Source organism: Theobroma cacao, chromosome 6 (assembly GCF_053813885.1).
Source record: "Theobroma cacao isolate CCN51 chromosome 6, ASM5381388v1, whole genome shotgun sequence".
Taxonomy (NCBI): domain Eukaryota; kingdom Viridiplantae; phylum Streptophyta; class Magnoliopsida; order Malvales; family Malvaceae; genus Theobroma; species Theobroma cacao.
The window spans coordinates 25,773,772-25,794,684 of NC_142644.1; the positions used below are offsets into that span (position 1 = coordinate 25,773,772).

A 20,913-nucleotide genomic window follows, 5' to 3' on the forward strand; every position below is an offset into this window, starting at 1 on the left:
ACATGTCTAGCAAAGTGAATTCAACATAAGAAAACTTTTTCCTTGGATCAAGTATAGCAACAATAAATAACACCAAATTCATTTTGTCTACATTCCCCTAATATTTATCAAATTTCTCTTTCATCTTAATTACCATAGACCATAAATCAACATCATCACCATTTTGCCATTCAATCAAAGTAGTATACACATAAGAAATGGAATCCAAAAAAGAATTAGTAGTTATGTAAGATGTGCCTGAAACACTCAAGGTCAAATCATAAAATTCTCTTAAAAAATGAGAAATCCTCTTAACATTTGCTTAATCTCTGTCATCGGGCACCCCATCTCCCAACCTTATGAGCTCAAGTATGTAGCTATTATTACATAATTCAAATGATGCAAAAGCCCTTTGAAATTTCAAAGCTGTATCCAACATCAAAAAAGTAGAATTCCATCTAGTGCTCACATCCAAACATAATAAACACTTGCTCTCAACTCTTGCATTAGCAGCAGACTCCTTAAACTTGACTAATCTAGCAGGGCAATGTCTAACATATCTCATTGCCCCTCTAACACGAGCAATTGAGGTATTCATATTTTTCAATCTATCAGAGATCACAAGATTAACAATATGAGCAATGCATCTTACATGAAAAAATCTACCTCCTAAAATACTAGTTCAAGCAACATTAAATTTTTTCTTCAAATATCCTACTGCAACATCATTTGAACTAGCATTATCAACAATGATAAAAAAAATCTTTTGGATCCCCTAATTCCCCAAACATTTACTAATTGCCTTACCAATGGCTTCACCTTTGTGACTAGTGATCGGACAAAAGTTCAAAATTCTTTTTTGCAACTTCCAATCATTATCAATAAAATGGGTAGTTAGACACATATAATTAATTCTTTGTATCGAAGTCCATGTGTCAGTGGTGAGACACATTCTATCAAGATATGATCTTAACAATCTTCTCATTCGAGTTTTTTTATTAGTATAACCTTATAACAATCCTTAGCAACAGTTCATCGTGGCAGTATACGAAATCTAGGACATACTTTGTTTATGTGTTTCCTATATCCTTGATTTTCCACAAACTTAAAAGACAATTTATCTAAAATGATCATCTCAGCAAAACTCCTCATAATTGCCTGTTGATCAAACTTCCAACTATCCAACCCATCCCCTTCCGAAGCAAAAACTAATTTCATTTGCTTGTTCTCCTCACTATCACGCACCAATTTCAACTTAGGACAAACTTTAATATGATTGTTCAAAGAAGATGTTCCATTCTTTTTTGTATCAGCACACAATTCTTTACCACAATGAGAATATTTGGCCTTCTTATTACCTTTCTTATCAACAAATTTGGTGAAGTGATCCCACACAACCAATGTAGATTGAGATGGCTCCCTTTGCTTCCGCACTTTGCTTACGATTTCACATGTTTTGTTGGCTTCGGTAGAACTAACAGTAACATGAGGTGTGGATGTTGATGGTGTTGGTGTTGGTGTCTCATTAGTTGCGAAATTTGTTTTCCCATTAGTTGACATCTACAAAAAAAAAAAGTAATACCAAAATATTAATTCCAATGTTTAATTCTAGCATATTGCCAATCATTTTAATTAAAAATCTAAAAAATAATTCCCAACATTAATTTCCAAACATAATTTTGAATATTTAATTCTAGCATATTACCAATAATTTTAATTAAAAATCCAAACAATAATTCTAAACATTAATTCTCAAACGTAATTCTTAATGTTTAATTCTAACATATTACTAATCATTTTAATTAAAAATTTGAACAATAATTCTAAATATTAATTTTCAAACATAATTCTTAATGTTTAATTCTAGCATCAAATCATTTTAATTAATTATCCAAATAATAATTCTAACTATTAAAGTCTTTGAAATGTTTAACGTCAACTAAGGTTGAAATAATCTACAAATTTCTTTCCTGACCTTTTTATTATTTTTTGCGATACAATATTTTGACTAGACCCTTATGAGTTATGAAATGGTAATTTTTTTTGAAAACCATTTATATTATTAGCCTTTTCTAGCATGTAGGAGACTTTTTTTTTGAAAGATGGATTTATTTATAAGCCTCAGAATCGGGATGCTATGTAAAGTCTCATGCCTAGTTGGCTGGAGACTCTCATTGCATTAAAACCCGATTTGGGAAAAAGGCCTGTAGAGAAGTCACAAAACTGCCACTAACAAAATTTTTTTGTGGCTAATCAAAACAAAACAGGAAGAAGTCGTTGATGCTTTGGAACAAAAAATGCATCGCAACATGCTTAACTAGAGAAGGTCAGATCCTATCCAAGAGACAAACAACAACTATCCTACCAAACTTTAATTTCAAAGGTTCCAAACAAAGAAGAAAGAACAAACAAGAGCCTCTAAAAACCACACATTGGTGAAGCTGTAAGCCAAAGCCCAACTAGAGGAGCAACTGAGATCCCTTAAAAGCCATGCTAAGGAAAAGACAAAGATTCCTACCATTACCCCATCCCCCAACAAAAAATAACAAATCACAGTTGAGAGAAAAATTTAATTCCCAAAAATTAAAAATCAAACCTATTATTTTTCTAATCCTTTTGAATTATTTTTATTTACACTAAAATTATTTTTTACAAGCAAAAAACGACATATCATACTCATAATCTCTAACATATTTTCTCTCTAGCATGAATTTTAATAAAAAAAAAATATTAATAATCTCTCAAGTTTTCTTTCTCTTGTTATTTTCACAAAATAACTAACAAAAAAAAAATCTATGGTTTACCTTGCTAGAATAGATGACTGGCAGTAATTTGGACTGATAATGAAACACCAGTTGAAGAATGGAAGAGAACCAACTTGGTTGGTGGTTGCTGGTTTAGGGTTTAGTATGAGAGGGAAAGGCAGAAAGGGAAGGGAAGGGAAAATTAAGGGGGTCGAGGGAAAGAATAACAACAGATGTGCTGCTTTAGGGGGGGTTTAATAAAAGGTCATTTTGTCTTTTCTTCCCAAAAAAAAAGAGCATGTTGTTTAATCGGTCGATTCGGAAGGGGGAGGAGTCCCCCTCGACAGTCGAACTGATCGACCGATGAGGTCGATCAGAATAACCAACGGTTGTGGTTGATTTTTCGGTTGCAACCAACCGCTGCACTATCTTACCTGACAGACTATATTGGGCTTTATGATCTTTGAGATATTTTACAATGACTTCAGTATGTCATTTTTTGAGAGATCTTATTGATTCAAATTCAAATTATAACTTAGGAAAATGGCAATTAACATGAAAAGTGGAAGGGGCCTGAGAGAATTCAGATGTTTATTCTTCAATGCTTACATAATCGACTTCTAATAAATGAAGAAAAGTGTCGTAGACATCTTACTATTACTTCTTTACGTTTGCAATGCGGTGTCGAAGAGGAGACATTATTCATTTACTTAGGGATTGCCTTAAAGCTAGTGCGATATGACTGTGATTATTACCACCAAGTGCGTATCCCATGTTCTTTAATCTTTCTGCTGTCTAGTCGTTTTTGGCTAATTTAGGTAAAGCTAATGTGAATGATAACTCTATTCATTGGAATATTATATTTGGGACTAACTGTTGGTTCTTTTGGAAATGGAGGAACACATACATTTTCGAGAACACAAAAATTCCCATTGAACGACAATTGTCAATGATATACAGTGTGGTCTCAAGTTTGCAAAATGTTGCGGTGGCAAACATTGAGAATGAGGGACGCTCATCCAATTCTCAAGAAGAAATTTTGGCCAATTGGAAAGCTCTTTCCCTTGGTTGGATTTCATTAAATTCGAACAGTGCTTATAGGAAGTTGATTGGAAAAGCGGTAGCTGGTGGCGTTTCGAGAGATTCAGCTGGTTAATGGAAGAGTGGATATGCAATGAGACTTTGTAAAGGTCTAGCTTATAAAGTTGAACTTTAGGGAGTATAGTGAAGGCTTAAATATGCATGAGACTTTGGCTTTCGAAAAATAGACTTACAGGTCAATTAAAAGCTAATTGGTCAAGCACTTTCTTCTCAAAAAGATCATTCATGTGCAAATTCAGATTTGTTCAAGTTATTCAAAGTTGGATTCGAAGACATTGGGAGGATCAAATTCGTCATTTGATTTGAGAAGGTAATACAATAGCAGACTATATGACTAATGAGGGATTCTCCATTTCTCGGAAAACTTCTTAGTTTTTTCTAATCCTCCATAGAGAGCTAGAAGTTTATTATTGAATGATGTAGTAGGAGTTTCTTTTCCTAGATTGATGAGGCGATAAAAGTTTATTCTTTCCCTCAAAAAAAAAATTATTTTGAGAAAAATTAAACAATAAAGTTTAATCTATTTTTGATTTTGATAAATTAATAAGGGTTTATTTAGATTTTGTTGAATAGTTAAGGGTTTTTTTGGAATATTATGTCATAACAGTTTTATGATTGGGTACTGCTGATCTCATATTTCAATTTCACAGTTAACTGTTGACTCCCGCAGCTAATCAGACCAGCTCCAAATCGCCTTCCTGCGTTCGAACCAATATATATTCAAAAATAATTTTTCACCCCGAAATTTTCCAATTTCGTTATTCAATTTTCCCGCCCCCTCATTTTCGTGGCAAAACTTTACCGGTAAGTACCCGTCCGATCTCCCACAAAGCCCCCGAAAATCCAAAAAAAAAAAAATGGGGAATTTTTTTTTTCTCTTCTGTTGAACGAACCAACTGTTATTATCCTTTCGATTTAAGTCTTCTTAGTTTTTTATATGTTGGTTGTTAAATTCCTTTGTTAAGTAGGATTAACAAATAATTTTCTCTGTTTTACCTTTTTTCACAGTTTTGATTCGGCAAATGAAAGTTTGCATAACTCAGTTTCTCACCAGATTTCTCTTCTTTTCCGTATTGATAATTTTCAGGTAAATCCTTTTCTTTAATTAGTTAAAGAAAATTGATATATGTATGGTATTTATTGAATATATGCTATTTTAATTTATTCTAATGCTTGATTTATTGATAAAATATGTTAGGTGTTGTTCAAGTAATGGAAGTGGTGAGAAGGAGAGAACGTTAGGTATAATAAAGCCAGATGGATTATCTGGTAATTATACTGATAGAATAAGAAAAGTTATTCTGGAATCTGGTTTCCACATCAATAAGGAAATGATAATTCAACTTGATGAAGTCAATGCAGCAGATTTTTACGCTGAGCACTCTTCCAAGAGCTTCTTTACTAGTCTTATCAAATACATGACTAGGTTATTACTCTTGTCTTAGTAACTTCATGCTGTCTTTTAATTACCTCGATTATGCCTTAGTTTTTTCCTTTTTTTGTGATTTCATAGACAAAACAATGGATGCATTTTCATACTTTCATATTGTCATTACCTTAATCCAATTGGCTATGTTTAGAATATATCTCGTGCTTTTTCGATGATCAATTCTCTATGCATTTTCAATTTGGTACAACAAAAAGAATGAAGAAGAGGCAGAGATTTTCAGCATGTGAAAAAGCAGAATTATTTGTTAAATACTCCTCTTTATGATTATTTCACTTGATTATTTGAATTATCAAGCCTAATTAGAGCCTGCTTTTGTTGTTTTGAACTTTTGGTACTATTATTTTTGTTCTGTTTTTCAGCTGCGGATCAAAGAGAAGTGTCGATGCAGCATTTGTTTTAATCTTGTCTCAAACTTGAATATGTTGGCAATTGTTGATCTCATATCTTTCGAATTGCGTTTTGATTAACTATATATCATATCAATCTGCAAATTGGGGTAGCATGAAACTCAGTTGCTACATCACAATGGTTTCTATCTCTTTCTCTCACTGACATTTCTCTTTTGACAGTGGTCCAGTGTTGGTTATGATTTTGGAAAAGGAAGATGCTGTTGCTCATTGGCGACATTTGATTGGACCCACTGATGCTGGCAAGGCCAAAATTACTCATCCTCAAAGGTTATGCATGTTTCTTGTTGATCTCATACTTTGTTATTATATTCCTCTTCTCTGTGGTTTTTCTTGTATGATCTACGTAAGTTGAAAAATTGGATGCATGCAGAAACAAAGATTAGCCGTCCTCCCATTACCTCGCAAGATTTAGGTCCCTGCCAACTTTGAATTAGATCTTCTTTCCGTATCTTAATCATAGAAGAAATTTGATTGTCTGATGACATGACTCATAAGTCAACAGCATTTTATGTTGGTTGTTTCTTCTGTTTCCAGCATCAGAGCAATGTGCGGGGTAGATTTGGAAAAGAACTGTGTTCATGGTTCTGATTCCCACCAATCGGCTCAAAGGGAGATTGCATTTTTCTTCAAAGAGACACCTCCAGGTCGGCTCTTGTTCCCCTTTTCAGTCAATGTAATGATGGAAATATAACCTAGTCCATGCAAATCTATAATATACTGAGATGGGATGATATGTAATAAGTATGGAGTGAGCAAATATAACCTAGTTTCCATTGTGACTTCATTTCCTTATTAGAAAAGAAAAAAATCATCTGAATGCATGTTTTCTAAACAAGGGCTTTATATTTACTTTCATTTTCATATTTGAGCTTTCACAGATGAGGCAGTCAGAAAGCACGATGAACTGTAACTGGCAAGCGCTCAAAGCTGAAGCTATATGATGGTTAAGCCTATTGTTAGAAGTTTGTATTATAGACTTCTCTCTCTTTTTGTCTTTTGTTCTGCGAGTGGGGCAGGGGTGGGGTTGGTTTCAATGACTGCACTACAACAAGGATAGCCTGTCCTCTTCTCATAAACCATTTATCTCTGGTGAAGGCAGAATGCTATATAAACCTCTTCTCTTTGCTTCAAATGTCTTAAAATGGACTAATTTGAGGTTTATCAACAACATTAGTAGCATCAAGTGTCCTACAATCGTTCATATCCCTTTATGGCTTGCCCATGGCATCTTTCCAACATGTTCCTCATCTTTTACCATTTACAAGTTCATTGTCTTGGGTTGTCATGTGATTTGATAGGTTTATATGGTTCATATGTGCCAGGTGATCTATTGTAGGATTCTGTATGATGGATGATTTGTTGCTTGCCCTCCAAAAATGATTGTATGCAATTTGAAGGAAATGCTATAATGTCATAGATAAAGGGGAGTAAGATACTATGAAGAATATAAATTACAATATCTGTTTTGTGAGATTTTAACAATTAATTCTTGCCATTCATCTTGTTACAGCATCATAGAAAACCCTACACTGTGGACATTGGAGACACTTTATGTACGCCATTTGTGTGCATCAGCTTTAGTTTGTAAGAATTTTACGGTACTAAATTACATACTCTCTGTTGTATCTGCAAATTGGTTTGGTTTGTAACTGTAGCAACACTAGACAGCTAATTTTACCGAGTGAATATAACGGTATGTATATCTTCTTTTAAGAGCAAATTAAACATTTTCCTGATATCCTCTCAAGCAACCAAATAGAGAGTGAGCCTTCTGAAATATTTAGTGAACCAAAAGGGGTTATAGTATACTGGGTATATATATAGAGTACTGATACACTTGATATCTACTAAAGCAGTGCAAATGTTGTGTGACAAAAGACTGATAAAATTATAAATATGTAAAGGCTTAAGACTCGTATTGAAAGTATACTCTTCCCTAGGTAAAAATATCTAAAAATGCCATGAATAATAATAAAAAAAATCCTATTTGGAAATAATATTTGCAAATTCATTAATATTATGGGTATGTAAGGTCCTGCTGCTCCTGCATCATTTTATTCTCAAAACATTGCATTCGTAATTGAATAACCAGAAAATTATTGTAAGACAGAAAGTGGGGGTGGGGAGGGGCTGAAAGAAAAGAAAAACTGCAGGAAGCTAAGCAACAAGCAGGAACGCAGATCTGAGTGTAGGGTAGCTACATGTTAAGCGAAGTAAGAAGCCATCTGAGTGAGGTGATCCCAATCCCAGCAAGGCATACACACTTTGTGATCCGTTGGAGGCTTGGTCATGCGAAGATGTTTGCATAAACCAAGATGTGCCATGAGAAGGGCCACATGAGTGAGCAGCTCTCCACCCTGCCCAAGCTGGTATGCATGCTCTTTCCAGTCACAGTCATATGCCGCAGAAAACAGCATCTCCAACCACACACAGCTAATCATTTCCCATAGCTCTTCAGGATCCCACCTTGCATCCACAGTGAAAGAATGCAACTGCTTCGCAAGATCACACCCTTTGAAGAATACTGATTTCCCACCTTCACCTCCCCCCTCAGGGACAGAGAAGAAAGCTTGAAATTTAATATTGTCAAGTTCAAGCAAAGTCGGGGCAACTTGAGCCAAGTCTTGGCTATCTATTTTCATTTGCCAACCAAAAAAGTCCAAAGCTTCAAAGCAGATCTCTGTACCTTAGCTCACCAATGCCTCTGTGAAGCATAAACGAACGCATGACAAGGAGGTGCATCATGTAATCAGATAATTTCTTACTAATTTGGTTGTTATTTCTACCACAACTGCCCGGATATCTTCTTTTATGATAATGGAAAAGAATATCCGTAGCAATATGCCAAAGGAGGAGGCTGTGGGTAAATTCTACCTTGGTTAAGCTCCAGTGAAGTTCTTCATAGATTTCAATTCCTTTATCTTTTAGCACGTCGGAAGCTCCTTTCTGTACTAAATTTGAGAGACATGAGAATTTGAACTTTCCATTATCATATTTTTTACGTTTTTTTTGGAGACGAGAGAGAATGAGTTCCTTTAAACCAGGATCCACAAGGGCCCAAGTAGGTCTCACATCCACCCAAGCATGCTTCTGGATGTCCCAGAACACCTTTAAAATCCTTTTGGCGTCGACTAGCTTCTTGATGGCTGCATTAAACTTGTTTACCTTGGCCTTAAGGCAATAACTTAAGAGGCTGTGCTGTGCCATGTAATTTACTCCCTGGCCCTGCATCGACATTTTGAACTTCATACAATAAGCAATATATGGACGGACACACCTAGGGAGGCGCCCCCAATTTGTGGGAGTGGTCAACCACTGCATTGTCCAACCGGATAGTATATGTGAAATGACTGCAGTGCCATCCGCCAAAAATTCTCCAAGCAGCAGCATGTAAGTCATGATAATTTCGGGTGAAGAGTGATGCTGCTTGTGACCATAAGCATATGGGAAGGCCAATAATGCTCCAGTAGAAAGAAAGAAGTATATGAAGCGAAGGATGAAGCCTAGCAGAACATGATGCATAATAGTCTTGGTGTAAAGAACGTCGAACAATAAATTTAGTTCGAAGTCTACCATGTTGAAGGCCTCTTTTGCATCTTTATTCAGGCTGAAGATGCCACTCAACGTATTGTAAATCCTGACATTGATATCTGAAAAGAGTGGCATGAACATCATAAATGATAGATATGCTCGATGGAGATGCCTAGCTTCTGGAATTATGGATTTCCGGTCTAAATGATCATCCAGCTGCTCATACAACTGCTCACTTTGCCCCCCCGCGGGTTTGGGTTTAAACTTGTTAGGGGGAACTCCTGATAATGTGGAAATTGTAAAATCTTGGAATCGTGAGAACCTGAGAATGCAAAGCCGTTCCAGGCACTTGATAATCCCAGATATAGTTATAGGAATGGCTATGCGAGCCAAGGTGTTGTCGCTTCCCCCTTCGAACCTCCCGAAGATGTAACAAGCTATCCCGATTTGGATGATCAGGCCTAGCGTGTATAATCGGAACAATTTCTTTTTGTCAAAGAAATTAGCAGCAATGGTTTCGGTGCTGCCAAGGTGCGACAGTAGGAAGGGGGCCCAAAAAACTTGGAGTGCATTGACTCTCCCAGATGATTGGCGCTTCAGGAGGGTAATTAAAGCAGCAGTTGCCGCCAAGTCTCCAACGAAGTATCCCGCATGAGTCAGCAAGGCAACCGAAGTTTTGCCTCTTCTATTCTTTATTACATATCCAAGTGCAATCAGGACTACATTTAGAGTCAGGCTAAGTAGAACCAGTACATATAGTTGCACTCTGCTCCAACTTTCCTTAACTCCCGGGGAGGCCCAGCTGTGCGCGGTCGCCCTTGCAGCTATCCTACTGGCCTCCGTCAAAATAATGGCAATAACAACTGAAAATTCAGATTTAATTATGTTTATTTTCAAAATTTAAAGTATCAGTGTTAATATATTGACCTTGTCAGAGGTATATATATATATAATGGAAAACTATAACAACAGTATTTGATAAAACCTTTCTAGTAAGCTTATTCTCTACATGTTTTAAATAATGGGTTTTCTTCTAGTAAGGTGACCACAGGTTTTTATTTTCAGATCATATATAAAATATAAACTTTTTTTTTAATTTAAAAATAACTCTAGTAAAATAGAACCTCTTGACTGTTTTCACCTCAACGTGCAATTTAACCATCAATATCAATGAATTATAAAGCTATTTTTAAGTTTAGTTAATTAGCCAGTATCTTATGATTTGTTGATGAACATCGATACGGCTTACATAATATATAATTTTATATAAATTTGTAAAAATTCTCTTTAAAAAAGTACTAACTAAATGAAAATTTAAATATTCAACGTCTAAATCTTTTTGTTTTAAACAAATTAGACACTTGCTAATTTACAAACATTTTGGCAACCTCCACATCGTATCATAAATCTAATGGTAATTTATATTAGTTTATATTATGATAAATTGTGAGTGTACAGTTTTGCAATTCCACGGAACATATCAAAATTTATGATTAAAGATGTTTTTAGGTCTAGGGATGATAATTGGTACCTTGTTAAAGTGTACTTGTGGATACCTCATCCACTTATATAGGATTAAAGTACTCTATAATCGAGTTTAGAACGAGTTTCGGTAGTGATTTCACTATTCGTGTGAAGTTTGGGTATCACCCATTAGATACCCGTTATCAAAACTCGATTATCATTTATAAATATTTTATTATTTTAATAATTAAATTAAAAATATACAATTTTTACCAACTTTTTAAGTAATTCTTTTTGTTAAAAACTAACAAATATGTGAAAAATATGGTTACTCTAATTATTAATATGATGACATTAATAAATTTAAATTAAAAAATTATTAGATTGTTAACTATGTTTAAATAATAAGAATATCAAATCATATTATAGAAGAATATAATTATTATTATATATATACTTTTAATATAAATGTATTTACATTTTGTTTTGTGTTAACATTACCAAAATTATTATTTATAAAATTATTAATTATAATAGATATACCATTGTTTAAATTAATTGATAATATATATTTAAAAAGAGCTTTTGAGATTATAATAGTTTTGGAATTTAACTATTTTTTTTCATGAAATTAAGGACAAATTCATATAGTTAATTAAATTAATTTATGAAACTATTATCATTAATTAACTTGTAATGTCTTTTAATATATATAGTTTATATGCTGTGTTAATTTATAAGAAATATAATTACTATTATATATACTAAAATATTTTTAGTATATATATACTTTAAATATAAATATATTTCTTTTCTATTTTGTGTTAACATTACAAAATTATAACTTATAAAATTATTCATTATAATGTATATAACTTTGTTTATATAGCACCCGAGCATTTGGTTCATTGATTGATGTATAATTCTCTTACCTAAAGAGCAAGGTTTAAAACCTCCATCCCCAAATTATAAAAAAAAAATAACTTTGTTTATATAAACTTATAATATATAAACCTAAAGAGAAGTTGTGAAGTTAGAATAATTTTGAAACCTAATTATTTTATTTAATTATATGTAATCAAAGACAAATCCATATAGTTAATTAAATTAATTCATAAAACTATAATTATTAATTAACTTGTAATGTCTTTTAATATATATATTTTATATATATTAGGTTGATTTATAAGGAATATAATTACTATTATATATATTAAAATACTTTTAATGTGTGTGTGTGTATATATATATATATCTTTATTTGTATAAACTTATAATATATAAATCTAAAGGCAAGTTGTGAGATTAGAACTGTTTTGAAACCTAGTTACTTTTTTTAATTTCATGTAATTAAGGATAAACTCATATAGTTAATTAAATTAATTAATGAAATTATGATTATTAATTGACTTGTAATGTCTTTTAATATTTATACTTTATATACATTGAGTTCAATTATAAGAAATATAATTACTATTATATATATTAAAACACTTTTAGTATATATACACTTTAAATATAAACATATTTACTTTCTGTTTTATATTAACATTACAAAAATTATAACTTATAAATTAATTAATTATGTTTGAGATATTTGTTTTTGATTATTTAAATTTAAATTTTATTATTTTTATATTTTTATTAATTTAATTATTAGTAAATTATATGAAATATGTAAGAGAAATATTATTGTATATGGATAGGGGTACGAATTTAGATTTGGATAACTGGGTGTCCATGAATAGTATTTTAATAATTTTTTTACATTCTAAACGGATTAAAGTAATTATAAGATAGTGATAATGTATTAGGGTTAGGGTTACAGTAGTAATTTTAAAAAATATTCAGATAATTAATAAAGTTCAAATAGTTTATTTCCTATAGGGTAAGGTTTAGGTACCTCAAAATTAACAAGTAATCTACCCGTTGACAACTTACTTGGGTCGGATTAGGTTACGCTTATTGGACCTCTCTTTCTTAAAATCAAATTTGAGCTTGACCTAGCTTGCCTATTTAACTATTTTTATTATATTTATTAAAATAATACTTTATATTTTAATACTTTATATATTGAATATATTTTAACATTAAAATTTCCTCATAATATAATATTTATTGATAAAATAAATTAATCAAGTTGGGCTTCAACCTAAAGCCATGCTCAAGCTCAGTTCATGAGGGGCTAAGCCCACCAGATCTATAGACACGTTTACTTATTGTCTTTTCAAATAAACATTTATTATTCATAGAGATTTTAGAAACTTCTCAGGAGAGATGACAAGTTATACATAATTCTCAATTTGACAGTATATTATGAAATTACTATTGATGATGTATTAAATATAAATTCTTTTTTTTTTATCACCGTTATTCAATTTAACTAAAGCTTGATGTGCTCAAGGACTTAATGAATTAAATAGGATACATGGTGAAGTTTTAAAATGGATAAGTTAGACGGTTACTACATATCCATTAAGGTATATTAAAAAAAATTAATAAATTAATATACATGAGTAGCAATGTTAGAAAATTTTTAGATTAACGAAAATGAATATTTTTATTTATTATAGATATCAATAAAATTTACCCAATTTGTAAATTAGAACATAATTGCATTAAATGATTACTATTTTGTAAATAAAAATTTTAATTGCATTGAATGGTTTTTATTAAAAATATATAAAAAATTACATATTAAATATTGTAATTTATATTAAAATTTTAATTTAATTTTTAAATTAAAAAAATTAATTTTATAATTTATATTACAATTTTAGTTTAATTTAGAGAGAGAAGGAGATGGGTAAAGAGAGAACGAAAATGTGAAAATGAACAAATTACATCTCGTATAAGAGGATAATTTTTAAAATTGATGAAGAGTAATTTTATACAATTGTAATTTTTGGTCTATTCTCTCATATGTGAAATAGCCATTATCAAACCATTCTTCAAAACAGTCATTTCATGAACCAAATGCTAGGAATAGGGGCATGGTTACTCTATTCCCCAACCAAACATGGTGTTAGAGTTTAAAAACTTCATAGAACAATGTATAATAAATTGCATATTCAAATTTAAGGGTGAGATAATTTGTTTAAATTTTAAATTGATCTGTCCTAAAAATTATTAAAAGAAAAAAGAATTACCTTTGGTCAGCATCACAGGCTAGCTGCCGTTGACCAAAATGAGGCAATGATCTTAGATGTGGCTGCCACCAACAGTGTAGGCAAGGAGCTTGAAAACCAATTGCGAATGTAATTCAGTTTTGTGATGGTGGTGAATGCAAAGGCAGGGTGGGGTGGAAAATGGTTTTTGTAGTGAAAAGATGGGATTCTTTTTCTTCAATTCTTCTGCCTTGGTGTAAATTACACTGCTCTATAAAAGCTAACGCAAAACACGAGAGACAAACAAATGCCAAATTATTGTGAAGGGATTACCCTTTAGCTTTCAGACAATCAACTCAAGGGCCATTTTCATAGGTTTGCCTCCCACTTTTGAGGATGAAATGGAATGGAATAAAATAAAACGATGCCGTACGTGGATAACTTGTTAGCTTTAAAAGCTAGTGTATGGCATAACATAGTACGACATATGTAGTAGCAGCAAAGCTAGGAATAGATGCAAAGAAGAGAAACATGAATTTTACGCAAACAGAATGGCAGTGAAAAGGCAAATTATCTTCCATAAAAGTGTAATTAGAGAGCTCGATCGGCTCAATTCCACATCTTGAGAATTTTTGAAGTTTTTTGTTTTTTTGAAAGGCTGAAAATCATTCATTTCATTTCATTCAACAACTTTACAGAAATAGAAGGTTAAATGACTCTCTATCCTCATTCAAAACCTAATCTGCAAGCACACAAAAACAACCTGTAGACACATACCCTGAATGCCCACGAATATCAACCCCAAACAAAAGGCAAACAGACCTTAGCCAAAACCGATCAGCAGTATCAAGACAAAAGAAAAAGAGAAAAACCACTGTACACCTTTGACAAAAGGCAGAAATTCTCTGCACTCGTCTGTCCCTCGCCCTTTTCAGCACTCACTGCAACGGAAATATTCCAAGGCATGATCACGATACTTACTTGAGTTTGACTAAACAAGCACTTAAGCAATGAGTTCAAGTCTGAATCGGTTGTCCAATTCCCAACGTGTAAGGTATATCCATTTTACCATTTCTTTTCCATGAAAGAAAATGAATTAAGGAAATAATTAAGTTAAGCTCTGTTATTAACAACTAACTAGTGCATGCATGGCAAAAATGGGACACATGTCATTGGTCCACGTGGTCAGCTGGACTTGATATATAAAATTAAGCATGTAATTGAAGAGTATAAAATTTATTTATTTATTGTAAATAATTTGGTTTTACAGTTCTTTTACATTTTTAGCCCTATGTATTGTTTAGAATTACAAACTATACCAGCAATATAAATAGCTGGCTTCTAACTATTTCATTTTGAGATATATAGATGCAGAATATTTTTCTCATTCTCTATTCTTGGTTCTTCGATTCTATGAAATGGCAGATTCTTCACATGGTATCAAAGCTCCGATCCGGGGTTCTTGGACTATTTTTTCTTTGATTTCTTGAAGGCCCATTCATGTTTCTTCTTGTTATACAGTAACAATGCTTATCTCAAGGATTGCGATCGGTAATTCAGCCATTGGGAGAATCGATCCTTCGTCGTGTTTTCTGGCAAATTATTTAGTGTTTTGTGTGTGAATCAGTTTGTCAGATCAATCATTCCAGATTCTTGATCTAATCCTTCTTATTTCTTGCAGATTTGCTTGGGAATCGATTGTTATTAGAGTTTGATTCATTTTACTCAGATCTGTATTTCTTGAGGATTTTTTTGACGATTTAAATTTTTTTTTTTAGGTTTAATTCTTGTGAGAAAAATATCTTCTTAATGTGATTGATATGGCCGAGTCAGCACATGGGGGTTCTCCTTTGGACGATCCACACTCGGCTTACTTTGTGCATCACTCAAATCATCAAGGTTCAGTCTCCATTACTCCAAAGCTTAATTCAACAAATTACTCAACATGGAGAAGGTCATTTTATCTTGCCTTGTCCATATGCAATAAGCTAGAGTTTATTGATGGTACGATTCCTCAACCCTTAGTTACTGACAAATTGTATATGCCATGGATAAGATGCAATAATTTGATTGTTGCCTGGTTGCTTGAATCTTTAACACCATCAATTGCTTCCACTGTTTTCTATATGAGTAATGCTGCTCAAATCTGAAAAACCCTAAAACGAAGGTTTTCATTGCCAAATGATGTTAGAATTTGTAATTTGCAGCACACACTTAATGACATTACTTAAGGAAGTAGATCAGTTGATCTATATTTTATTGAGTTGAATTCTGTTTGGGAAGAGTTGCGTAGCTTTCGCCCCCTACCTAAGTGTACTTGTGGAGGTTTTTAGGAATTTGTTGATCAGATGGCTAAGGATAATATCTTTCAATTCTTAAATGGATTGAATGATAGCTTTTCTGCTCTAAGATCACAGATTATAATGATGAAGCCTTTTCCATCTTTGGATGAGGTATATAATCTTGTTTTAAGGGAAGAAAATCAAAGGAATTTCCATGTCACAGTTCAACCATTAAGTGAGACTGTTGTTATGTCAGTAGTTACTGGTGAAAAATCAAAGGAAAAATCTGATTTCTTATGCTCACATTGTGGAAAGAAGGGGCACTTAAAGGAGAAGTGTTATCGACTGATTGGATTTCTTGTAGATTTTAAATTCAACAAGAACAAATCTAATGGCAATAATAAAAGGAGTCAATCTTATTCTGCCAACAATGTGATTTATGTGGCCAAGTCTGATGAAGCTGGAAATGAGGGTATCAATGGTTCAATGTCTCAAATCAGCCTTTCAAGGATCAAATTCATAAGCTACTGTCTCTTATCAATGAACAACCATCAATCAATCAATATGATACTCCTACAATATCCAGTACCAGAGTAAGACTGCTTTGGTAAATTCAACCGTGGCAGGTAAGTCTTTCAATCATGTTTATCATTTCTTTAATGATTCATGTTCATATTCCTTTGTAAATAGTATAGTTGCTTCAATGAGTTCATTTTTGAATAGTGATACCTGGATACTTGATACTAGTGCTACTAATCATATAGCTTGTAATCTTAAAAATTTTACTTCATATAGGAAAGTTCATGATGTTTCTGTTCAATTGTCAAACAAAATAAATGTCTTGGTATCCCATATGGGCACTGCAAAATTAGGAGATTTGATTTTAGAGAATGTTTTGTGTGTACCGAGTTTTAAATTCAACTTGATTTCTGTTAACAAGTTAGCAAAGTGTCAAAAACAACATTTGTTTTTTACTGATTCATACTGCATTATACAAGATCTAGTTTCTTGGAAAGTGACTGGGGGTGCTAGGGTGAAGGATGACTTATATCTCTTACAAAAGGAGTTGGATGCACAACTTGTTGTACAGTTTCAAAAGGATATAAATACAATTTTCATTCTGTTAATTCTTGTAATAGTTTGTCTAATGTTTTTGATTTGTGGCACTTTAGATTAGAGCACATTCCACCCAAAAAAATAAACAGATTCATCAACATTTCCCTGGTGTTTCTTGTACAGAAATTTTTTTTTGTGATGTATGTCCTCTTGCTAAATAGAAAAGGCTTCCTTTTCCAATTCATGTACCTTCTGTTACATTTGCTTTTGAACTAATAAATGTTGATATTTGGGGACCATATGAAGTTTCTACAATTTTAGGACATAGGTTTTTCCTTACCATTGTTGATGAATACACTAGGTTTACATAGGTATTTTTAATGAAATACAAGTCAGAAGTTTCCATGATTTTACCTGCATTTTATAATATGATTTTGAATCAATTTAATGTTTCAATCAAACAAATAAGGTCAGATAATAGTTCAGAATTTAATCTCACTGATTTTTTTAGTTCTAAGGGAATTGTGCACCAACTTTTTTGTGTTGAGACCCCCCAACAAAATGGCATTGTTGAAAGAAAGCATCAGCATCTTCTAGTTGTAGCTAGATCACTTTTATTTCAAGCTAATCTTCCTTTAAAATTTTGGGGTGATGCAATTTTGGTTGCTGCTCATATAATAAATATGGTGCCCACACCTGTTTTACATGATCAAACTCCATTTGAAAAACTTTTTCATAAACCACCTTAATATTCACACCTTAAAGTATTTGGTTCTCTATGTTTTGCATAAACTTTATCACACAACAGAAAGAAGTTTGAACCTAGGGCTAGAAAATGTATTTTTTTTGGATATCTAGTAGGTATTAAAGGTTACAAGCTTTATGACCTAGTTACACATAGTATCTTTGTTTCTAGAAATGTTATATTTAGTGAATCAATATTTCCTTTTTAGCAACATCAATCAACTTCACGTTTTGTTTTTGATTTGTCTTCTTCACATGATGCTTTTTTACCTACCCACCCTTTAGTTGTTCCAGATACACATTTTGTTGATATTCCTTCTCAGCCAATATATGACAATAGTTCTGTTCCTGTTGCTGATAATTCTTTTGATTCTGTTGTTGATACTTCTGCTTCTATTTCTAATATGGATTTGCATGATTTAAATGCTAATCTGCCTGAGTTGAGTGAACCTACAGTTCTACTTGCTGAAGAACCACATCTACATAATTCACCATCCAATATTAGAAAAAGTACTAGACAAAGACACCCACCAAAATACCTTGAGGCTTATCATTGTACCTTTCCTACACAGGCCAATTTTGTTACCAAATATCCCATCACCAAATATTTGTCTAGTAATCAACTCTCACCTGATCATAAAGTTTTTACAGTAGCTTTGTCTCATATACCTGAACCCATTTATTATCATCAAGCTGTAAAACATGTTCAATGGAGGGAGGCTATGCAATCTGAATTAGATGCTTTAGAGGCAAATGGGACATGGACAATGGTACCTTTACCTCTTAATTCTCATGCTATTGGCTGTAAATGGGTCTACAAGGTTAAGCTAAATGATGATGGTTCTGTTGAGAGATATAAAGCCCGATTAGTAGCCAAGGGTTATAATCAAAGGACAAGATTTGATTATCAAGAGACATTCAGTCCTGTGGTGAAATATACCACTGTTCGGCTATTTTTAGCATTGGCAACTATTAAAGGCTGGTTTTTGACTCAGCTTGATATTAATAATGCTTACTTGAATGGGGATTTAAATGAAACTGTTTTCATGGAGCTGCCACAAGGGTATTGTTTTAAGGGGGAGTGTCCTACCAGGAGTAAGATGGTGTGCAAGTTGAATAAGTCATTGTATGGACTTAAACAAGCATCACGACAGTGGAATTCGAAATTTACCACTTGTCTACTAGCTTATGGTTTCAGCAGTCCAAAGCAGACTATTCTTTGTTTACCAAGACTACTCAAACAGGGGAATTCATTGCATTGTTGGTTTATGTGGACGATATTGTAATTGGCAGTACTTCAATAGATCTTACTAATGATGTTAAGGGCTATTTGAGTTCTAATTTCAAGCTTAAAGACTTAGGGAAACTTAAGTATTTTCTTGGCTTCGAAGTGGCAAGATCTAGTAAGGGAATTTTTCTTTGCCAAAGGAAGTATACTCTGGACATCGTAACAGAATATGGTTTATTGGGATCTAAACCAGTGTCTACACCGATTGAATATCATCATAAGTTGACAAAGGCCACAGATGAAGAACAATTGAAAGATAGTACTATGTATAGACAGCTGGTTGGAAGACTATTGTATCTTACTTTTACAAGACCAGATATATCATATGCTGTTCACATACTCTCTCAGTATATGGACAAGCCAAGTGAGGCTCATTTACAAGCACCTTTCAGAGTAATACGATATCTTAAAGCAGTTCCTGGTCAAGGCATTTTAGTTTCTAGTGATTCTGATTTATGCCTACAAGCATATAGTGATAGTGATTGGCTGGTTGCCCAGATACTAGAAGATCAGTTACTGGTTTTGGTATATTGCTGGGAAACTCATTGATAAGTTGGAAAGCTAAAAAGCAGAGGTTGGTAGCAAGGAGTTCTATTGAAGCTGAACATAGAGCAATGGCAGCAACTTGTTGTGAAGTGATTTGGTTACTGCATTTACTTATGAACTTCAGTATTGAACATTCATGTGCAGTGAAATTATTTTGTGACAATCAATCAGCTCTTCATATTTGTCGGAATCCCATATTTCATGAGCGCACAAAACATATTGAGATGGATTGCCATTTCATTCGAGAAAAGGTAGCTGCAGGTCAAATTGATCCATCTTATATTCCTACCAAGTCCCAGCTTGCATATCTTTTCACCAAAGCTTTACAACCTGGACCATTTCATTCTCTATTGCGCAAGATGAGTATTATTAACATACGTAATACTCATCTTGAGGGGGAGTGAAGAGTATAAAATTTATTTATTTATTGTAAATAATTTGGTTTTATAGTTCTTTTAGATTTTTAGCCTTATGTATTGTTTAGAATTACAAACTATACCAGCAATATAAATAGCTGGCTTCTAACTAATTCATTTTGAGAAATATAGATGCAGAATATTTTTCCCATTCTCTGTTCTTGGTTCTTCAATTCTATGAAATGGCAGATTCTTCACAATAATCACATTTGTAATTACTCTGATCTGGTAGACATTAATTAACCTCCAGAAAATAGTACACCAAGCTTAGGTTGGGGAGGGCTTGTCCTCCTATTAAACGTAAGTAAACAAACAAAGTCCTAGTTAGCGGCCAAGAATGGAGGACTACTTTTTCGCTTTATTAATTATTGAGAACAAAGGGCCGTACTTTATTACCATCCTGTTAGTAAGATACAATACATGGTGTATCTTATTCTAGCAGCTTCTCGTGGCCTTTCTGCCAACACAGAAACATTTGCTTAATCTTTTAATGCATTGGATTAGATTATAAGTGAAGATCCAATAAAAGGCGAGCTAGTCAAAAGCATGATGGCCTCCACCTCCTGGAGGATTGAGGTCCACATCACCGCAGGCCTTAGTTTATGTTAGCCAATGTTCCTAACCATTCCAGAATTAGTAAGCTTTGCAAATTTTAGTTTGGTTCCTAAACCCTAGACATCTAGTAGATGCAATAACTCACATGGCTTTGCTATCTTTTTTATTTGTCTTGGTGGGAGTGCGTCCTTGAGTTTTGACACCCTTTTCATTTCCTTATCACATGCATCTCGAGGTCAT

General features: G+C 33.0%; 2 protein-coding genes across 4 annotated transcripts; one reads left to right on the forward strand and one right to left on the reverse strand.

Annotated features, from left to right (window-relative positions):
* Window positions 1–4,012: 4,012 nt before the first annotated feature.
* LOC18596246 (Nucleoside diphosphate kinase family protein) lies at window positions 4,013–7,409 on the forward strand. Of its 3 annotated transcripts, none has more exons than XR_001928582.2 (8): window positions 4,013–4,134; window positions 4,475–4,628; window positions 4,833–4,911; window positions 5,023–5,250; window positions 5,844–5,951; window positions 6,219–6,328; window positions 6,563–6,646; window positions 7,195–7,409. XR_001928582.2 is itself a non-coding variant. In XM_018123947.2 (7 exons), exons 3-7 carry the CDS (start codon window positions 4,847–4,849, stop codon window positions 6,592–6,594), a joined length of 543 nt encoding a protein of 180 aa, XP_017979436.2. In that variant the 5' UTR covers window positions 4,015–4,134; window positions 4,475–4,628; window positions 4,833–4,846; the 3' UTR covers window positions 6,595–7,409. The 3 variants fall into 3 exon arrangements, 1 of the variants encoding a protein (XP_017979436.2); XR_001928581.2 differs by having other exon boundaries at window positions 4,014–4,134; window positions 7,007–7,409; XM_018123947.2 differs by having other exon boundaries at window positions 4,015–4,134; window positions 6,563–7,409.
* A 387-nt stretch (window positions 7,410–7,796) lies between these two features.
* Window positions 7,797–9,868, reverse strand: LOC18596247 (uncharacterized). Its single transcript, XM_088807665.1, has 3 exons — window positions 9,840–9,868; window positions 8,381–9,738; window positions 7,797–8,316 (listed from the first exon to the last, which is right to left on the reverse strand). Exons 1-3 carry the CDS (start codon window positions 9,866–9,868, stop codon window positions 7,889–7,891), a joined length of 1,815 nt encoding a protein of 604 aa, XP_088663791.1. The 3' UTR covers window positions 7,797–7,888.
* Window positions 9,869–20,913: the final 11,045 nt, after the last annotated feature.

Coding starts and splice junctions, on each gene's coding strand:
- LOC18596246 (XM_018123947.2), top strand. CDS start 4,847: ATGAAAGTTTGCATAACTCAGTTTCTCACCAGATTTCTCTTCTTTTCC. Junction 4,912..5,022: donor TCCGTATTGATAATTTTCAG/GTAAATCCTTTT, acceptor AAAATATGTTAG/GTGTTGTTCAAGTAATGGAA. Junction 6,329..6,562: donor CTTCAAAGAGACACCTCCAG/GTCGGCTCTTGT, acceptor GAGCTTTCACAG/ATGAGGCAGTCAGAAAGCAC.
- LOC18596247 (XM_088807665.1), bottom strand. CDS start 9,868: ATGCGGGATACTTCGTTGGAGACTTGGCG. Junction 9,739..9,839: donor ACTTCGTTGGAGACTTGGCG/GCAACTGCTGCT, acceptor GCACCTTGGCAG/CACCGAAACCATTGCTGCTA. Junction 8,317..8,380: donor TATGCTTCACAGAGGCATTG/GTGAGCTAAGGT, acceptor AAATGAAAATAG/ATAGCCAAGACTTGGCTCAA.